This window comes from Schistocerca americana, chromosome 3 (assembly GCF_021461395.2).
Source record: "Schistocerca americana isolate TAMUIC-IGC-003095 chromosome 3, iqSchAmer2.1, whole genome shotgun sequence".
NCBI classification, from domain to species: domain Eukaryota; kingdom Metazoa; phylum Arthropoda; class Insecta; order Orthoptera; family Acrididae; genus Schistocerca; species Schistocerca americana.
Window position 1 is genome coordinate 433306508 of NC_060121.1, and position 20308 is coordinate 433326815.

A 20308-nucleotide genomic window follows, 5' to 3' on the forward strand; every position below is an offset into this window, starting at 1 on the left:
AGGTGAGGGACGTTCTTCATCTTCCTACGTCCCACTTTGCCCTTGAAGATTCGATAACTCTGAGATTCAAAGGCTTGTTCATCTGTACACCTGGTCTCCAGTACCGCTGTGATAAGAATCTTGTGTTGTGTCGGAGTGTCTGCGAGATGCTTCGACTTGCCCATCTTGAGCAAGGAGTTAACATTCAGCGTGGCGAAGTAGTTGCATTGTTTATGCCGTATCTTGTTTCTAGAGGTTTCAGGATGCTCCGACTTCTCCTTGTAGCATTTTATTAATTTTTTAAAAAACTCTATGAGTTTATTTTTATCATTTATAACCCTTATATACAACATATGCAAGTAATTATATTAATCAATTATAAGTATCAATTCTATATGTTATAAGAGTTATTAAGATCAGTTCCTTGAATTGCAATATCCTTATGATTCACAATAGTAGGAATTATAAGCTATATTTCGACAAACAATTGTTATGCATTTTTCAGAGTGTATTGCATTTTTGCTTAGTTCTAACAACATTTGACAAATAAGAAGCGCAAAGAATGGCACTTTGTTCTTTACAGATGTTGTTTTTTACACTTTGTACATATCACGGCACATTTCCTCTTTGTTGTATGAACAGTATTTGCACCTTTTTCTTTTTCCTGATACAGCTAATTGGTTCAGCAATGAGACATCTTTATGCGCATATATATGCGTGGCATCAGCTGTTTTCTTTGGTAGATTAGGGATCTGTATTCGAAGCTTCTTTAGTGGTCTTACCATTTTCTGTTCTAAATCTCTTACGAACAAACACCTTCTATCGGTTTCTCCACTATGGTATATCAAGTGTGTGATAGACAATAAAATTTCACTGTTCATTGCTGCAACGCCCAGCATATTCATACATAATGCAAATGGCCATCTCCTGATTTGTCTCTTGCAGGTGTAATATCGAATGTTCTGGTCCATTTGATCTACTCCACCCTTCGTGGAGCTATAGAACTTTATTATATCTGGTTTCTTTTTTGCGTTAGTTTGATAGATGACTTTGACGTGACGCGTTATCCTAATGAGAACTACTGATTTCTTCTTTTTTAAGATCATAACTCACCATCGCAACTTCACCTCAAAAGGCAAATAACGAGGAATGTATTGCTCTTGAGGCGGACTTTTCATCTCATTGGGGATTACTGTTTTTTTTTGTTTGATCGCCCCAGCAGTGTGATTACCTCTGAAGCTTCTCCCAGCTGAATACTAGTGAAGAAGTTGTCAACAGTAATATTTCTGGATTATTCTTCAGTACTTTCAGCAAGATCTTTCACCACATTGAATCCAAAATTTTTCTGAATAGGTTGATACGACATCGTTCCCGTGCACACAATTCCTTCTAAAGCATATGCACATACAGCATCACATTAAAAAAATCTTTATGCTATACTCGGTGGGTGTAGTGGTCATGTACTGGATAAAGCCGCATCTTCAGGGAATGGGAGTAAGTGTTCGCTAACTAACATGAATCACTTGGACTCATTCTGTTTCCGCTCTTGTCAAGAAACAGTTCCAACAAATAGCAAGCAGCTGCAAGTTTGTTATCTACAGATCGAGCTTCAAATGTGTGCTTCCCATCGAATATTATTATTTTCCTTATATTCTCGAATCTGTTTATTGAAATTGCGGCCTTAAATGTGGGATTTGCCTTTCCGTTCAAGGACAATTCTCTTACAGGATATCCCAACTCTTCTCAACACCAGCAAGCAGAAACATTCCAGGGAGACCTTCTGTATTTGTGCAGTTGATGACTTCATCTAGTATTTTTTTGGAAATGAAATATCCCAGGCATCCTTAGGCTTACACGTTTATAGTCCACAAGCCGGACTGGGTGATGTCTTTGTGATATTGTGAACAGGCATATCAGAAGTTGCAAGAAGAGCTAAGTTTCGAATTGTTCTTTTACGACTAATGTATGCGCTGACATTTCTTAGTTGTTGATGTAGAACTCTCTGATGAAATAAAACTATTTGAAGTACTGTTATCTTTCAGAATATAGGTGTCAGCAGGTTCAAAGTTTGATTATTCACTACTTCAATCTTAAAAAATACGTCCATATTCGTATGAATTAGCTTCTTCAAACCAATGAGTGACAACGCTTTCAAAATTAGCTGCGGTTGCACGTACTGACTCTCTCGTTTCTCTTGATGGAACCATAACAAAATACATGTCACTCGAACAACAGTTGAGGCAAAACAAACAAGTCACAATGGTATCAATACCGGGAATGAGACAACAAAAATCTAGACTAACTATGGTGGTGGCAACAGCAGCGCAGAACAACAGTACTGTCCAACAATAAAGCATGTGATTGGAATATGCTCAAAGATATACAGTCATCTATAATATAGAAAGGTGATTTCTATATTTTTTCTCTTATACTAGTGTTACATTTGCTGCTACTATTTCTACTAGTAGTAGTACAGTGGTTAGCACACCGGACTCGCATTCTGGAGGAGGACGGTTCATACCGTCGTCCGGCCATCCTGGTTTAAGTAGTAGTAGTACTGCAGCTACTAATATCACGACTGATTCTACAACAGTTATTGCTGAATTAATAACTACTCCTAAACAAATGTAGAAGTCAATATAGAATGGAGAACAAGTACAGGATGTCCCACATGAAACCACTATGCATCATGCCCTAGACTCAAGTAACAATGGACTAACTAAAAAAGAATAGATAACGGCCACGTTAAAAAGCATGTAACTACCTGTTTATAAGATATGCTGGAAGTGGTGGCCATGGGCATCGAGGCATCGCTTACTGCGTGTGATGATGTTACCAACAACATGAAGAAATCCGTGATGTTGTTATTTTCCCTAGTAACGTTCCGTTTAAGATCGTCTATTCCTGCGAGGATTGTCAGTATACTCTTTACTTTTTAATGTGACCTTAAATAAAAATCACACGATGTTAAGTCGAGGGACCTTGGCAGTCAGACCTCTACCGCCAAGTGTGTCTTCAGGGAACACGTTGGTGATGTGGGCCACACTTTGGTTGGATGTGTGCCTGGTTGATCCATTTTTTAGAATACTACATACAGTTTGTCTGCATCCGTTAACTGCCCATAAAAAGAGTCAAAAATTTCTAGATATCTGACGCTGTTTAAGATGTAACTGAAAAATATGGGTCCAATAATGTGCATGCCGGACCATGTAACCAAACAGTTATCTTCTCTGAAGAGAGGTTCTTCTTCCGGAATATGTGGGCTGTCCTGCGACCAATGTCTGCAATTCTGGAGGTTTACATAACCTTGCAAATGAAACCAGCCTTTATCTACTGATTCTCCAATTTCAGCTTTTGCACCACCCGCAAACGGTATGCGTTTAATTTCATATCTTTTAGCACATGTTGATGCGATGTACGGGATACGCCAACCTGCTGTGATAACCTCCTTACCGACTTGCGGGGAATTCTCGTAATGTCCATGCAAATTCTGTCTACAGTTTCAGGCGTTCTCACCGTCGGTCGCCTATTCCTCTGCACATTCTGAACGGATCCTATAGCCCTCCACATCTCGTATAGATCTTCAATAGTGCTGGTCGTCGGACAAGGATAACTCGCTTGAAACATTTATTTACATTCCTTGATGGAGCCTGTCATTACGTAACTCTCCAAAATATCAATTCACTGTTCTAATGCAAACTACTCCAACTCAACGATATGAGCTTCTCACAACAGTTGACACACGAACATACGGCTACACTCAACCTTCCGATAAGATACAGTGTACCCAACTTTCGAGAGAGTGTTGCCACATCATAAGCAATTCGAGATGATCAACCAGTTGGTGAGGCGTTCCGGTTTTATGTGGGTCACCCTGTATAACTGTAAGGGAGCATCTGAAGTCCTGCATATGCATTAATGGTGTTTCGACTAATATTTTGAATTATGTAAAAAAAGCTGAAAATCAGTTTAGCTCAGACATTATAAGAGGGATAAGAAGGGTAAGCGGAAACATACTGGAAAGGAGTTGGAAGTCAAATAAAGAATACCATAAAAATTTAAAAAGTAAGACCTTCAAGGGCCTCTGAGGCCCTGTATTTGCATTATAGTGTTAAGGTGGCATTTATCAGTGACATTTTCTATTGTGATTGTTCTTTTTTGTTCCTGGAGCCCATCTTAACCCATATGTCAAAACGACGGCGTGGTGCCCGCCCCCCCCCCCCCCCCCCCCACCCCTCCCCTGCGTTCTTGGTTGTGCTGAGTGCACGAGAGTCAGCTTGACTCTTTTCTGCTACCGTTTTCATGGAAGTTGCAACAATGAACGCAGTGCTAACAATCTGTGGTCCCCAAGATTCATTTCCACTGTCCGTGTGGGCAGTTGCCTTGGTGCCAACAAGCCCATTTCCTGACTCTGAGTATGTGGCATGGTTGTACAATTCTGTACGGCTGGGCGAAAAAAGTGGTTGTCCTCTCAGCCGCTGATCGCTTGGATATGGTGAGATCATGTATGGCAGGGCTTCCCAACTTTTTTTGCTGGCGGACCCCTTCTTCAGTCGAAAATCCATGGCGGACCCCTAGTCAAACGGTTCAAATGAGTCTGAGCACTATGGGACTCAACTGCTGAGGTCATCAGTCCCCTAGAACTTAGAATTGCTTAAACCTAACTAGCCTAAGGACATCACACACATCCATACCCGAAGCAGGATTCGAACCTGCGACCGTAGCGATCGCGCGGTTCCGGACTGTAGAACCGGACTAGAACCGCTAGGCCAGGACCCCTTGTCAGTCAAGAGCACAGTAACATTAAATTTCAGAGCGAAACCCATGGGAACTGAAAGCTTCTTAATGTAAGTGCCATGTTCCCAAACCGGCCCCCCTCCCCCTCCAAAGTATCAATAGTCTTTGGTTTAGAGATGAATGAAAACAACTTGAAATTAACGATCCATTTTGAATTCCCACTTACTAGTGGATTTACTCCCTTTGTTCAACACACTATAGCCTGATTAAAATTACTTGGTAATTGACATTTCACAAGCTGGAGCTGCCTTCCTCCAAGAGCAATCAACGTCACGTCCAAACTGTTCGCTGTTGACAAACTGTTCACTTCCACTGTTTGGCTACTGTTGTGTAAGGAGCATGCATATTTCGTGACAGTCGTGTGTGTGTGTGTGTGGGGCGAGCTTTTCGTGAAATCCGAAGAAAAATGTTCAAATGTATGTAAAGTCTATGGGACTTAACTGCTGAGGTCATCAGTCCCTAGTCTTACACACTATTAACCTAAGTTTAACTTCCGCTAAGGACAACACACACACACACACACATGCCCGATGGAGGACTCGAACCTCTGGCAGGAGCGGCCGCGCAATCCACGGCGACATGGCGCCGTAGACTGTGCGGCCATTCCACGCAGCTGTGAAGAAAAGAGGCAGGCCCATGATTCTGGATACAAACACATCACGAAAGAAAAGAGGCCAAGGAATTACCTTTAAAGGATTATTGTGACATCTGTTGTGCAATGTGTGGGAATACATTCACCCAGTTTACATGCGTTTCCAAAACCGGATTTCGTAAGCCGATGTCCCAGTTCCGCTTTTGGTTGGTCAGGTAAACACTTCAAAATCGATTCTGGAAATCTGCTTTTATAAAGCCGTTTTCCAGTTCCACACTCGATTTTCGTGCCCATGTAAACAGCTAGAAAAGTCTGGTTACTTTTACATCTTTGTGTATCTACTGAACGTGAGCAGTCAGTCTATAGCCAGCAGCTTGCAGGCGGTGTTGCAACAGTGTAGTGTCAGTTGGTAGCTGGCAATTGGCAGGCGGCGTGGCAACAGTTTAGCCACAGCTGACAACTTCAACTACTACTTGGACACTATATCGTGGCATTCAGCCTCAACTGTAAACAAATTAGCAAAACAAACAGACTCTCTTATTTCTATATAAGAAGACAAAGCATTTCAGAGAACGTAAGACTTTTTTTCTCAAAGGAAACAATTCTCCAAAGGAGGTTCCTTTTACAAGGTAGCACGTGAAAAGTCCTCATTTGTTTACGCTCGCAGCCAGTTGCCACAATATAGTGTCAGAGTAGTAGCAAGTAATTGTAATTGATGTATAGGCAGGCCATATTTTTAACTGAGAGGACGGAATATATTATAAAGAAAAGAAATTAGCTTTAGAGGTCATTTTAATTTTTGTAACAAAAATATCAGTGCCAACAGAATTCAATTAATAATTGTTTTGTAAATGATAGAAGACAGAAACGAAATTCCTACAGAGCTACAGTTCAGGTACGTTCACTGAGCATCCACGAAGAAAAATGCTTTCATGTTTACTATAGATGAGTATGTAGGAATAATAATGGAGTCCTACCTAATGTGATGGTTGAGGGTGCTTCTGCTGACACAATTTTGAAAAGTTGGGTTCAGTTGTTGACAACTGGAGACGGATGTCTGGTTCCACGTCTAGACAGCTTCAGTACATAGTTTTGTGGGCAGCATAGATCGAGAATCCAGATTTACACATGTATGTTGTGGCAAACGGAAGAAGTACACGTTTTGCCTTTTCAACAAGGGGGTAGTATTTCTTGTTATCCAAACGGATCCAAAAGTGTGAGTAACCGTCAATGTCAAAACTTGATTTCAAGGTAGGGTCTGTGGCATTTTCTATCAACAACTCATATTCATTTGATGATAGAATGTTCGGCTTTTTGGATACAGTGAATGGGTTGACCACCCATTCGTACTTCTGCAGTTTCTCATCTTCAGATGTTGGGAAATAATGCTCCAACAATGACATCAAGCTTCGGAGATGTTCCAGGATTTGATGAAACAAATTCTTCCCAAGCGCCAATGTTTTGTTTTTCAAAAACCCCTTGAGAAGAGGAAAACAGTCGATCTCCCCCTTCTCGACACTCTCTGCCCAAAAATTGATTTTTCCTCTTGAATGCTCGAACTTTGTCGATTGCAGCGACCTTTCTTTCACTTTGCCCTTGGAGTGAAATATTCATTTCGTTCATTTTGGAGAAAATACCTGACAAGTAGGCAAGTATACACTGCCAATTTTCGTCATTAATAAGGTCTGCTAGTTTGGTGTTATGCTTCAAAAGGAAAGCTAAGACTTCCAATCTTAATTTTTACAACCGAGAGAGTGCATTCCCATGTGAGAGCTACCTCACTTCTGTGTGGAGAAACAGGGAACGACGAAGGCTTCCCATATCTTCACACAGTATTGTGAAAAGTCTTGACTTCAACGGCCTTGATTTTACGTAGTTAATGATCTGAATGGATTCGTCTAAAACTTTCTTGAACGAAACAGGCATTTGTTTCGTAGCTAAAGCGTATCTGTGGAGAGCACAATGACTACTGCTGCAATTCTTGGCGTTTTCTTTTATTTTCGTTACTGCTCCGACTGTAGGACCCGTCATAGCTTTAGCACCATCTGTGCTCACATCTATGCAATTAGACCATGAAACTTCGTTAGTCCTTAAAAAAATCATCAAATAGAAAAATATTTCAGCACCTTTTGTGTTGGCAGGTAGTGGTCTGCACAATAAGAGGTCCTCCTCAAAACATCCAGAATATTCATAACGGATAAAAGCCAATAAAATCGCTAATCCTGCAACATCAGTGGATTCATCTATCTGCAGAGCAAATGAATTGTGTTGGATGCGAGAAACAAGAGTGTCTTTCACATCACTTGACATGTCAACAATGCGTCTCTTGACAGTATTATTTGATAATGGCACCGAAGATACAAGCTTTACTGCCTTTTCATCTAGCATGCAAAAAACAATATCATTAACACACGGCTTTATGAGATTTTCTGCAATGTTATGAGCTTTGCCTGTTTTTGACACTCGGTAACTAACCAAGAAAGAAACTTTTAATGAATTTTCATTAATTGTTTTTGCATGAGTTTTCATGCAATGCTGAGAAACAGCTAGTTCAGCACTTTCCCATTTGAAAAAATCGATGTCTTTAGCCTGGAAATGCGGGTGAGTACCTTCAAAATGACGGCGCAATTTAACTGGAACCATTGAACTGTTCAGAAGGACCCGCGCACAAAGTACACACTGAGCTTTACCCTCCTTTGTCTCCATAAAGCCCATTTCTAAATAGCTTTCGTTGTACTTACGCTTTTTGGTTATTCCATTTCCACAGGATATTGCAACCAGTGGAGTACTTGCAGCGTTTTCACATAATAAATCCGGCTGTGGAGCTTCTTGTGATTGTTCTTCCTTTGGTCGTCCTCCCTCCTCATTCATTTCAGCTGGAAACATCCCTTGTTGTGAAGGCGATGGAGAAACTGCACCCTTCTTCAATGATCCTGACTTCAGCCACCTATCCATGTTAGAAGTAATAAACTGATCAAAAATCGACTTATGAAATAGGTAGTGCACTGATGCCTGGGGCCGCATACGTGCCAGCGAACGCTGTGATTGGTCGACAAAGCTCGCTCCGCGCATGCGTAAAAGATTTCAGCGCATCTAGCGCCGTGAGCCGGCGCACATACGACCCCCGTATTGCTGCGAAACAGTCGATCAGAGAAGCCGCATTTTCCAGCACTAAACTGTGTATGTGTTCTCACTTAGGAACCGCAAAGGCTGCTTGGGAATACGACCTGATGTAAAAGTACACATGTTTTTCACACGAAAAAAAGTGATGAATTTGAGTTTCACATTTTTATTCAATAATTTTACTCATAATTTTTGGTGAAAGGTGGGCGCGGAACCCCTAGAAAGAGCCGGCGGACGTTGGGAAGCCCTGCTGTGAAGTAATGATACACAATCTCGCTAAAAGTGTCAATGATTCTCTAAGCAGTAACAAATGTAGTAGGCACTTAAAGAAACTGAGGACAACATAGAATATTTTTCTGTACAATCTTTTTAATTTGTTAACTCACTGCAACTGTTGAGAAGTGTCTGCTGTTAATCAATTAGTGGCAAAATAAATACAATTTTCTAACACAGTCACTATACTTTCCACAATAAAATTAATTTTGTAGCTAGCAAGATAATACTGAACATACAAAGTGAAAAAATGTCAATGACAGGTGTAAATAATGTATTACACTACTTCAAATATTGTGAGGTGTAAATGTATTATACTAATTTACAAATAACGGAACGTGTAGTTTTTCAATAAATTACCGTGTAAATACTAAATAGATTTATCTTAAAAAAGTAATTCATTTCCTCTTGTCCCTTGCGATAAGTTTTTAACTCAAATTTTGATCAAGTGTCTGATAAGGAAAGACAGAAGATTCCACTTTAAGTGTTGTATGTTTGACTTGTATAGTTTTTGGGGGTAGGTCGTTTAATATTTGGAGCTGAACACTGCAGTTCCTCAGTGTATAAGTGAAATTTAGTGATGAGACAGAATGTGAAGTAAAATGTTTCACATTAAATATGCTATAGTGAGATATAAAACAAACATGTACATATAAGACATTACTTTTTGTACTGTTATCTAACACGTGTGTGTGTGTTTGTGTTTGTGTTTGTGTTTGTGTGTGTGTGTGTGTGTGTGTGAGAGAGAGAGAGAGAGAGAGAGAGAGAGAGAGAGAGAGAGAGAGAGAGAGAGGAGAAGACTTACTGGAAACGAATAGGGCCTATTGTATGTAAATACTAGATACATTTTTCTCAATCTTTCGGCGCCCACCCCTTCCATTTGCTACAATCATTTAACTGTGGATTTTGAAGAATCTGCTAAAGAAAGAAAATAGGTTTCAATTTAAGGTCGTGTGTGTATATGTGTTTGATCTGCAGAGTTTTTGGGTATTCTTCATTTAATATTTTGACATGAACTCTTCAAGATCTCTGTGTATGTGATTTAGTGATGAAACAGAAAAATATATTCCGTAGTGTGTGTGTGTGTGTGTGTGTGTGTGTGTGTGTGTTTGTGTGTGTGTGGGAGAGAGAGAGAGGGGGGGGGGGGGGAGACTGAATTTGAAGTATGATGATTGACTTAAAACAGGCTTTACTAAAGTAGACAACGTTGTTTACAAATAGCTGCGTGTGATGCTACTTGATAAACAAAATGCAGTAGCGAAGTGTAATTAAAACAATTATTTATGAGTATCATTGTCAGTGTCACACCTTTTCTTTTTATAAAAAGTCGAAACAACATAGTGTGTTGCTAAACTGTATTAATCAAGCTGTTTGGAGCCCAAGGGTTTGAAGTAATTTAAAGACAATAGTATTACTAAGAGTAGAATTCTTTTAGTATCAAGAGTAAACAATAATCAACGATGAGTAACATGATTTGTAATTATGCGAAGCACAAACGGAAAATACGCGAGAGTCGGTGCACGCTGAGCTGGGTAACAAGAGGGCTGTGTTCCGGTCATATCACTAACAAAGCTGACTTCATCAAAGCGCCAGTATATTTCGTCAGCCGTGGAGTGAAGGGTATGACGTATGCCTGGCTATAGAAAATATCTCCGAGTGTTGGCTGCGGAAAAAATAAGTAAAATCGCTTCCCCGGGGAAGTGTGACCATGTCGCAGTCTGGAGGAGAACATTTCTCGCCGTCCAGCGCTGGGGGCAAACTACATCTCATTGGGAGTCGGGGATTAGTAGTGGGAAATGTGCAGAGTGCTTCTTAACTGGGCTGTCCTTCGCCATTTTCAAAGGTTTTTGCCTGGCTGTAATACAAAAACCAGACTCTTTCCCAAAAATCCGCTTCAAACACATTTCCAATTGAGAGACTTAGGAATCCCTTTCCGCTTGTGTCATTCATGAACACTAAAAAAGGAAAGACTTAAACTACAATAGTATTCTTGAACCACATGGCCGTGAAGGGCATCCTCGACAAATTCTCCTACAGCCCGCCCTCCTCTCTAAAAAAAAAAAAAAAAAAAAAAAAAAAAAAAAACTGCCCTGAAACACAGCCAGGGATGGATCGAGCGATAGATTCTGGGGTGGTCACAGTTCCTCAATGTCTATCCCACTCCCCTCCCTCCCCAACACCAAATATAATTTGTTATTACCGCTACAATCAACGTGCCACACATGATAGGATTTTAATAATAATAGCAATAAAACTGTAAAATGTTTTGGTATATTCGTAATAACTTGTTTACATTACTGGTTAGTACAGTGCTTTTGTTTTTGGAGGGGGATGACTCCTAAGCCCCTCTCCACACCCGCTCCCCCCTCCCCTCCCTTCTGCCTTCGATCCACACCTGAGCGCAGCACAGTAGTTAGAGCATCAGTGGAGTGTCGAAGTGCCAAGGCAGCAGGAGCCGCGATCACCAGCATAGGCCGGCACTATGATCCCTGGAAAATACTCTCCAGACAACAATAACGAAACGCCTCCTGAAGAACAACCTTTCCTTGTGCATATAATGTTGACGGAGTGCTGTCTGCTTTCTTTACGCAGATACGACTTCGAGAAGTGCAACCGGGATAGCTGCAAGCGAATGATGTTCGCTCTGGAGCAGTTGGTGGCCAGTGGGACCATGGTTGGCGAATGCTTCGGGGACGCCGACTTGATAGTCGAGGCCGCTGAGAAGTACCGCTACGTCGACCCTATCGATGGAACTGTAACCAAAGACCAGGTGAGCAGACATTCAAAATTTCAGTAGTAATTTGTACTCTCAGGCCGTTAACATGCGAATCGTTCATTCTTTTCATCTGAATGAGAAAAGCATGTACTTAATGAAGTAACGAAATTTCTGAGTAATAAATACGAGGAAGTGTACCAGAAAGGGGCAACTATAAGGGCGTACTCAGAGCTCGCCCCCCTCCTCGCTCCCCCCCCCCCCCCTCCCCTTCGCTTCCGTCACCCCCGAATAAAATCGAACTCGCACGCAGTCGGTCCCGCCATGCAGACGTGCCAATTCAGTATCAGTCTGAAGAAAGCCAGAACATGAAATGGGTACGGACTAGTGGCAAGTGTACCAAGAATCATTTGTCGTGAACTCCCAAAACTAATTCGTCATTCGCGTGAAATTAACTTGAGTCTATCTCTATGAATGCTGTTTATGCTTTGTTTCAGCCGGGTCGGAGATATTTTTCGCTCGGGAAGTGGGTGTTTGTGTTGTTCTAATCATTTCATCTCGTCTTAATCGACGCGCGAGTCGCCAAAGTAGCGTCAGATAGAAAAACTTGACCAGGCTTCCAAACGATGCTGTACGTGGTCTTCCGACCAAAAATACTATATACGATCATTTCGTTTCACTTTTCCGGGACGTCTTGGCGTTTATGGGAGGACCGAGAAACAAAAGTCTTTCAGCCCGTTGCATCCATAACAATCACACGCCTAAATACCTATCAATATATTACGAGATGTTATGCTAACGTCAGGCTAGACTCAGACAACGCCTTACTTACAATGGAGGACATATGCCTGTCGTACTCCGTCTTCAGGCCACGAGTGGCCTACCGGGACTATCCGACCGCCGTGTCATCCTCAGAGGAGGATGCGGATAGGAGGGGCGTGGCGTCAGCACACCGCTCTCCCGGTCGTTATGATGGTATTCTTGACCGAAACCGCTACTATTTGCTCGAGTAGCTCCTCATTTGGCATCAAGAGGCTGAGTGCACCCCGAAAAATGGCTACAGCGCATGGCGGCTGGATGGTCACCCATCCAAGTGCCGGCCACGCCCAACAGCGCTTAGCTTCAGTGATCGGACGGGAACCGGTGTATCCACTGCATTTGCCAGATGTAGTGTTCAGAATATAGTTTTCGGAGTACTGTAATGCTAAGGGTATTTGTGTACTCTCAATTTACAGCGTATCTATTAAAACATTTAAAATTTAATTCTTCAACAAGCAATTACTTCTCATTTCACTGTGTAAAATGTGTAATATTCTTTTTTTATATAGTAGGCCCGCTTGGACGTGGCATTTATCCGGTTTCCCACATCCCAGTAGGTTGTGCACTTAGCAATGCATGGAAACGTGCACTTGATAGAGAAAAAGCACAGATGAAGTCTTCTCACAGTTTACCAGCTTATGCGAGGGATGACACTGCAAGTAGCCATAGATAGAGCGCGCAAACTAAATCTATGGAAGCAGTGGGCGCCACCTCTGTACGCACCATTTCCGTGTAGTCGTGACGTAATACAGCCAAGATGCTCTCCTATGGGCATAAAAGTGGGAGCCTCACCAGTTCACGAGAGCTTGTTTTAGCACTGACGATGTTAATGGAGGCAGTCATCAAAAACTTGGAATTTTATCAGAATTTGAAGCGACAAGTAAACTGAGACCTTTCAATGCAAGAATGTTACTGCAGTGGATCCTTAACCCATTATTAACCCATGTCCCTTTTTGGGTTGCCAATATTTTATTTATTTCTACATAAGCAACGAAACTTCTAGCTTCGATTGTTGTACTAAAGGTTGAACTGACTTCTGTAATGTCTACAAATTGAAAAGAAACAATTTTTCTCTAATTGGTTTATTTTAGGAAATGAATTAATTTGCTAATTTTCTGTTTACGTACTTGGCTGTACTATATGCCTGATGGTAGTTCCTGTACAATAATGAATTGTGATTTAGTTGTCTGAGTGTGTTTGTTATAAAAATATATTTGTTATGAATGTACGTTCAGTATATTTAAGATTTCCTGTAGTAAGTGCAATACTTCCCAATTAAGGGGCAATTGCATGTTACATTACAACTCCTTTGGAGATGTGCATATTTGTACAAATATCATATACAAAAATTATTATTTAAATTACTGAGACCTGCTTTACATTATATGAGTTTTTCTCCAGGGTTTGTTAGTAGAATGAAATATTCCTTTTCACATATTACTATTCCAATTGGGTAAAAGCATGCCACGTGAACTTAAAACTGAAGAAGTTTTATCAGAACTGGAGAGCTATGAAGTGAGTGAAGACGATGCTGATGGCTTAAGATTGGTGATAATTCCACCTGATGTTGATCAAATGACAGATGAAGAAGACATTGAACAAAATTCACTGAACAATGGCTATATTGTACAAGATGTAGCCGGCACTATAGAACGTATAACCACAAGGGATGAAGCTAATGTTACTGATTTACCGCCAGAAGCTAAGCGAAGAAAAGCGTTAGGATGTGGACTGGAAAACGCAAAAGAAAAAACGCAGAACGTAAGTGTAAGTGGTACAAATGTGAACCTACGTACAGAAACACTAGTTAACCTGGTAAGAGCAATGAAAATTATGTTGCAGAATGTCTAGTAAATGAGACAGAGCACAAGGTGTTTGAGGAACTAGTGAATAATATTATAGAACAAAGTAAAATCTATGCTTGTCCACAGAACAACATAAATTTGCTTCTAGCCAAAGAAGGGCTATGGTCCTTTATAGGAACACTACTTGGGAATGGGTATCATAAGCTTCCTCGTGACAGCATGTATTGGTAGCAGGCATAGATCTCCTGAGCAAGCAGATATCACATTATAGATCAATGAATTGATAGTGGCCATTATTCACCCATGTGATTGATACCTACATAGTAAACACTTGGAGCGTGCATCGAATTGCTAACCTAAATGAGAAGCGCTCACTTTTGGATGTCCAAAGGAGAATAATAACGCACCTTTCAAAGAAAACTAGATCAACACTGAAATACAGAGGACCACTTGTTAGCAAAGTGATGGGAGGACGGATGAGCGAAGGTGTATGACTAGCTCCACGAAACCACTTTATTGTGTCAAGTAAAACACAGTTGACTGCAAAAGGGGGGGGGGGGGGAGAAACGAGAAAAATGTGTGACAGGGCAATACTGGTATACATGACAACTGTTTTGTTTCATTTCATACTGAATGGACACTCAATAATTCATGTCGAACTTTGACTCAATAAATAAGTATTCTTAAACACACACCTGCTTCGCATTTGCAAACATAATTGTCCTATAACTGATCCTCATCATGCGCCACTGTGAAAGTTGTAAGATTTTACAGAACATGTGGACTTGGGTAAATTTCATTTCAGAGAAAATTAGTATTCTGGTATTACAAACAGTGTTTTTATTTTATTCACCACGTTTCTTATAGTTTTCTGCATTGACATTAATACTGTGCGTTTTGACAGCTAATTTGGCCAATATTCTAAAATGGGACGGTCTTTAGTTATTGTACTAATGTACTGAAGTTTTTTAAAACAGCTTTTTCTTTCATTTATCAATCAGGGTATCACATTAATGTCTAAAAAATGCTTAGAAAGTAAAAGAATAAGGTTCTGGCACGTGGGGGAAAGAAGGGTAAAGTGCGCAGGTTGAGAAAGGTGGCCACTGTTTATTTGACGACGTTAAAAGTGTTGCTTCCTATCAAGAAGTGGCCATATTAGCTGTAATCGACACCATTAGTGTTGTCAGTGACGCTGAAAAAAGAAGCTTTCTCCTTTACCTTTCTGTGAAAACATTTAGGTTTTTCGATCGTTTCATGTTAGTTGTTTTTATGTAGATCAATAGGTTTTTGCGATATCACGGGTTACGCAATGCCTTTTGATTTATAAATATAAGTCACTGTTGTTTCCCTCGGTTGTATTGTTTTCGCGTGTGAGCCACTGATACTGACATGGCGTTCGGTCGGGAAAACAGGCCACGCTACACGTCGGGAAAAGTGGCCAAGGTGGCAACGTTTCCCGACAGATGGCCATTATTCTCAACAATTCATTTTCAGTCTGTTTGCCCCAATGAGAATTAGCTATTTCCATATTTTATGCATAGTATAACAGTTGAAATTAAAACATTAGAAATCGTTTTATACGCAAAACTAATATCTGTTATGCTGCTCTTCTGCAAGGGTTTGCAAGAGCTTCAAAATGCCAAGAAAATACATCCAGAAAACAGAGCAACAGACGTGGGATCCTGTTACGAGGCAAAAGGTAACTGAAGCAATAGAGAAAGATAACATGTCTTTTTCAGCAGCAGCAAAACAATTCCATATTCCAGGTAATATACGCTAAAACGAAGAGTTCTCTGGAAATATAGAGGTGTCGTTGGCAGTAAAAAGGTTATGGGCAACTTAAGGGCAGTGTTTATTGAAGAACAAGAGCTATAAATCCTTAATTACGTTTAGATGAGTAATTTTATGCAATTACGTTGAATGACCTGCGGTGATCAGCATTCCCATTGGCAGAGCACAACAAAATACCACATCGTTTCAACAAAGAGCCTGAAATGGCAGGGTAAGACTGGGTGGAGATAAGATTTCGGAACTGTAAACGCTGGTCTCATGAAATGTGCGCTGGATATGGTGAAGACGATGACAGCTTCACAAGCTAATTTTGTACATATCTTAATATTGTTTCTGAGTGGATAAATTGTGAATAAATTAGACTGAAATGGTAACCCATAATTAATCCTTTATTTCTCTATATCATTAGGAATTGTTGACTTTTGTGCCAACAATGAATTGCAACACGTTCCTTTCTCATTTGTATTATTGTTCTTCTAATAATAATCAAAGGTGAAATAAAAACTATAAGCCTATCGATTTATGAAAACTGAACAATCTTTTTGGGAATGGTGGGAAACGTCTCGCCACTTTATCCCATTAGTTACGGAAAAGTGGCCACTAAGTAAGCATTTAGAAAAACATTTATATATCCTATAAAATAACTCTTACATTAGCTATAAATATTTGGTGTGATACTTTAAAGTATGTAGATTCGAGGTGAATACACCACAAGCTTCAGTTAATAGCCATTGTTTCATGAAAATTCAATTTCACTTTGAGTGGCTACTTTACCGCACCTTCCCCTAATGGGGCGATGCTAGATGCAGTCTATTTAGAGTCGGTGGGGCGATTGCTTGGCAGAGTACAATTTTCTTTCTATCTGTCTTTCTTTGTGCAAGTCATTGGATTTGGAGTTAACGGTATAAACACTTGCTGTCTACCGTTTCGACCCAGTAAAGTCATCGTTAGAGCATTGCCTTCGTGTAAGCATATTGTATTTTATGGACTATAAAACCCTATGGACTGTAAGACGCTCCTTAATGTTTAGGTATTAAAAAAAACATTTTTACCATTTTTATTATTAGACTGCAAAGTTAGACTAAAAAAAATTCTTATTTTATAAAACAGAACTGACCTTTAAAATCCCTGAAAATCATCATCTGAAGTTTCTTCGCCTTCTTCTGCTTCTTCTTCCTCTTCGTCTTCATTTTCATCGTTGTCCTCTTCGTATATGGTCTTCACTGTCATCGAGAGCGTTACTTATGCCGCACTGTTTAAAAGGTGTAACAATAATGTCTTCTCTCACTCTAGACCACGATTGTTTTATCCACTGACACACATATCTGATTGTAGGTTTTTTTAAGCTCCCTTCAGGGTGAATTCGTGATGCATTTCATACTCCATCGATTTGTTTCATTCCCCTCTCATATAAATTCAAAATGGTTTATTTGTTAAGGTTGCAGTTGCGAAGTAAGTCCTCCGGAATAACAGCAAGCTCTGTATTTCCCTGACACAATTTCTCTTTCACAGAATTTTTCGAATGGCTACTAAACTGATCTAGCACAAAAAGAGAACTCTTCTTCAATGAAGCACCTTTCCTTCTCTCCCACACTCTGTTAATCCATGATTTCATACCAGCCTCGTCCGTACAAGCCCTGTCATGTACGTGAACGACAACACCTGGCGGTATTTCAGAAGGTTTTGGCATAATTTTGCGCTTGAAAATGATCGTTGGATTAAGTTTAGTACAGTTAGCGCAACATGAAAGGACAACAGTGTAGTGAATTTTTTCATGTCCACTTTTTATAGTTACAGTTCTAGCATCTCTCATGGCTACAGTTCTGTTATACGGTATATCAGATGTCAGAAATTTCGTCCTAACTCGCTATTTGGCATAGTAACACACTGGTTTTCGTTCGATGTTGAAAAATAATGCGCTGGGAAGATAATGTTTTCTCTTCATGATGTTTCGTATTTTCTAATATATTTTGGTCTGGTTCGCATGTTAAGTCGATGACGCATCACGAACCTGTAGAACCTACCAACTCCATTCTTGAAGTCTGCGGTCTAAGGCGTCTTGCCACGGTTCGCGCGGAACCCCCGTCGGAGGTTCGAGTCCTCCCTCGGTCATGGGTGTGTGTGTTGTCCTTAGCGTAAGTTAGATTAAGTAGTAGGGACAGATGACCTTAGCAGTTTGGTCCCATGGGAACTTGCCACAAATTCCCAAATATTTGCTAAGTTCCACTGTAGCGCTAGATTAAGAGGGCGTAATTGAATCATTTTTGTACTAATTACAGTGGTATTTTGACGGTGTTCTCGAATCCATTTCGATACGTCATCTCCTAGTATCCATCATTTTGATTTGCAGCTACTTGTATTGGCCGTGTTCCCAGTTAAAATTGTTGGGTACTGAGAAAAACGGTGTTTTGCATAACTCGCGGACCTCACATCTGACAACGTCATTGTTGTGTCTGGACAAGACAGCCTAGACACAATGAGAGGAAGCCGAAAGGCACGCACTAAGCCAAAGCAGGGTGCGTGAGGTCTGAAACAGGATACGTAATGACTGCTATAAAGAAAAGTACGTAGCTGCTGGAATACTTAACTTTAATCCATCCTTGTGGTACATCTGGAGATTGTGGCGATACAAGTGAGACTCTTTAGATACATGCAATGTTACTAATGGCGCCTTGCTAGGCCGCAGCCATTGACTTAGCTGAAGGCTATTCTAACTATCTGCTCTGCAAATGAGCGAGGCTTCGTCAGTATAGTCGCTAGCTACGTCGTCCGTACAACTGGGGCGAGTGCTATTCCGTATCTCGAGACCTGCCTTGTGGTGGCGCTCGGTCTGCGATCACACAGTGGCGACACGCGGGTCCGACATGTACTAATGGACCGCGGCCGATTTAAAACTACCACCTAGCAAATGTGGTGTCTGGCGGTGACACCACAGTCATCTCCTAGTTTTGGCCATTTTGTACTGTCCTCTATTTGCACATTTAGTCTTCCTCTTTTTTTCAGTTTTGCTTTACTAGCCCGCCAGTTGCGAATGTTTTTTTTCTGTTGATGGAGGGACGAAACACCGCTCAGCTGCTGTTTCCATGTTCTTCTGCATATATGATTACTTCCAATTTATGGCCCACATCATGTAACACCTTTTTTCCATTACGAAACTAACTATTAATAGAAATTTTGTACTGTTACCGATAATTCAAATCACTTTCAGTTCAAGCTCACTGGCGATGTAGACTGCAATGACGCATCATAGGCTAAGACTGTGTTTCGGGTTTGTTGGCGGAGCGGCAGGGAGACAGTGTTAGAAAGCTTGAGAATCCTCGCAACTGAAGTTCGTCGCACCGGTGAACTGCTGCTACCAGTTGAATCCATTATTGCCGGAAATAAATGGGTTTCCCGTTGCATAGAATATACGGTGTTTTTAAGACTGACGGGAATTTTGAATCAAACATGGGAATTTTTATATTAATTTCGAGTATAAGACGCACCTGTATTTTGGAGGCAATTTTTGGAAGAATGGCTCTGAGCACTATGCGACTTAACTGCTGAGTTCATCATTCACCTAGAACTTAGAACTAATAAAACCTAACTAACCTAAGGACATCACACACATCCATGCCCAAGGCAGGATTCGAACCTGCGACCGTAGCGGTCACGCGGTTCCAGACTGGAGCGCCTAGAACCGCTCGGCCACAACGGCCGGCATTTTTGGAAGAAAAAAAAAGTCTTGTAGTTCGCAACATACGGATGTGACAGTGATGCGTCTACTGCGGGCAGGAAGCTAGCGAGTAGCGAGGGGGGCGCCTTGTTGCAGGGCATCTGGGTGCGCTTCGAGGGCGACAGCCGGCTGGTGTTCCGCCTGGGCGGCACCGACAGCTCGGGCAGCACGGTGCGCATCTACTGCGAGCGCTACGAGCCCGACCCCGAGCGCACCGACCTGGACCCGGCGGAGGTGGTGCAGCCGCTCTACAGGGCCGCCCTCGACGTACTCCGCCTGGAGGAGTTCACCGGCAGGACCAAGCCCGACGTCGTCACCTAACTCTCTCTACTTCTCTTTTCTCTGTCCGGCAAAGACATTTGTTTTTCCATTAATAAAATCTTTCTCTTGAATCTACGGCAGTAATTTGCTTCTGAGCCCGGAGTCGCGTACCATCCGTCATTGTGATAAACCAGAAATTTACATCGTTTATCTGTTTTCGACTAATACACTGAAAAGTCAAAGAAACTGGTACACCTGCCTAATATCGTGTAGCACGCAGAAGTGCCGCAACACGACGTGGCATGGACTCGGCTAACGTCTGAAGCAGTTCTCGAGGGAACTAACACCAAGAATCCTGCAGGGCTGTCCATAAATCCGTAAGAGTACGAGGGGGTGGAGATCTCTTCTGAACAGCACATTGCAAGGCATCCCTGATATGC

At 41.2% G+C, this 20308-nt stretch overlaps 1 protein-coding gene across 1 annotated transcript in view; it reads left to right on the forward strand.

Moving 5' to 3' along the window:
• The window catches only part of LOC124606141 (phosphoglucomutase-like), a 92028-nt gene extending 72100 nt beyond the window's left edge, over positions 1–19928 (forward strand). The window contains exons 6-7 of the mRNA XM_047138106.1: positions 11357–11534; positions 19704–19928. Of these exons, the coding sequence (XP_046994062.1) occupies positions 11357–11534; positions 19704–19928 (403 nt within the window). The remainder of the gene's footprint in view (positions 1–11356; positions 11535–19703) is intronic.
• Positions 19929–20308: the final 380 nt, after the last annotated feature.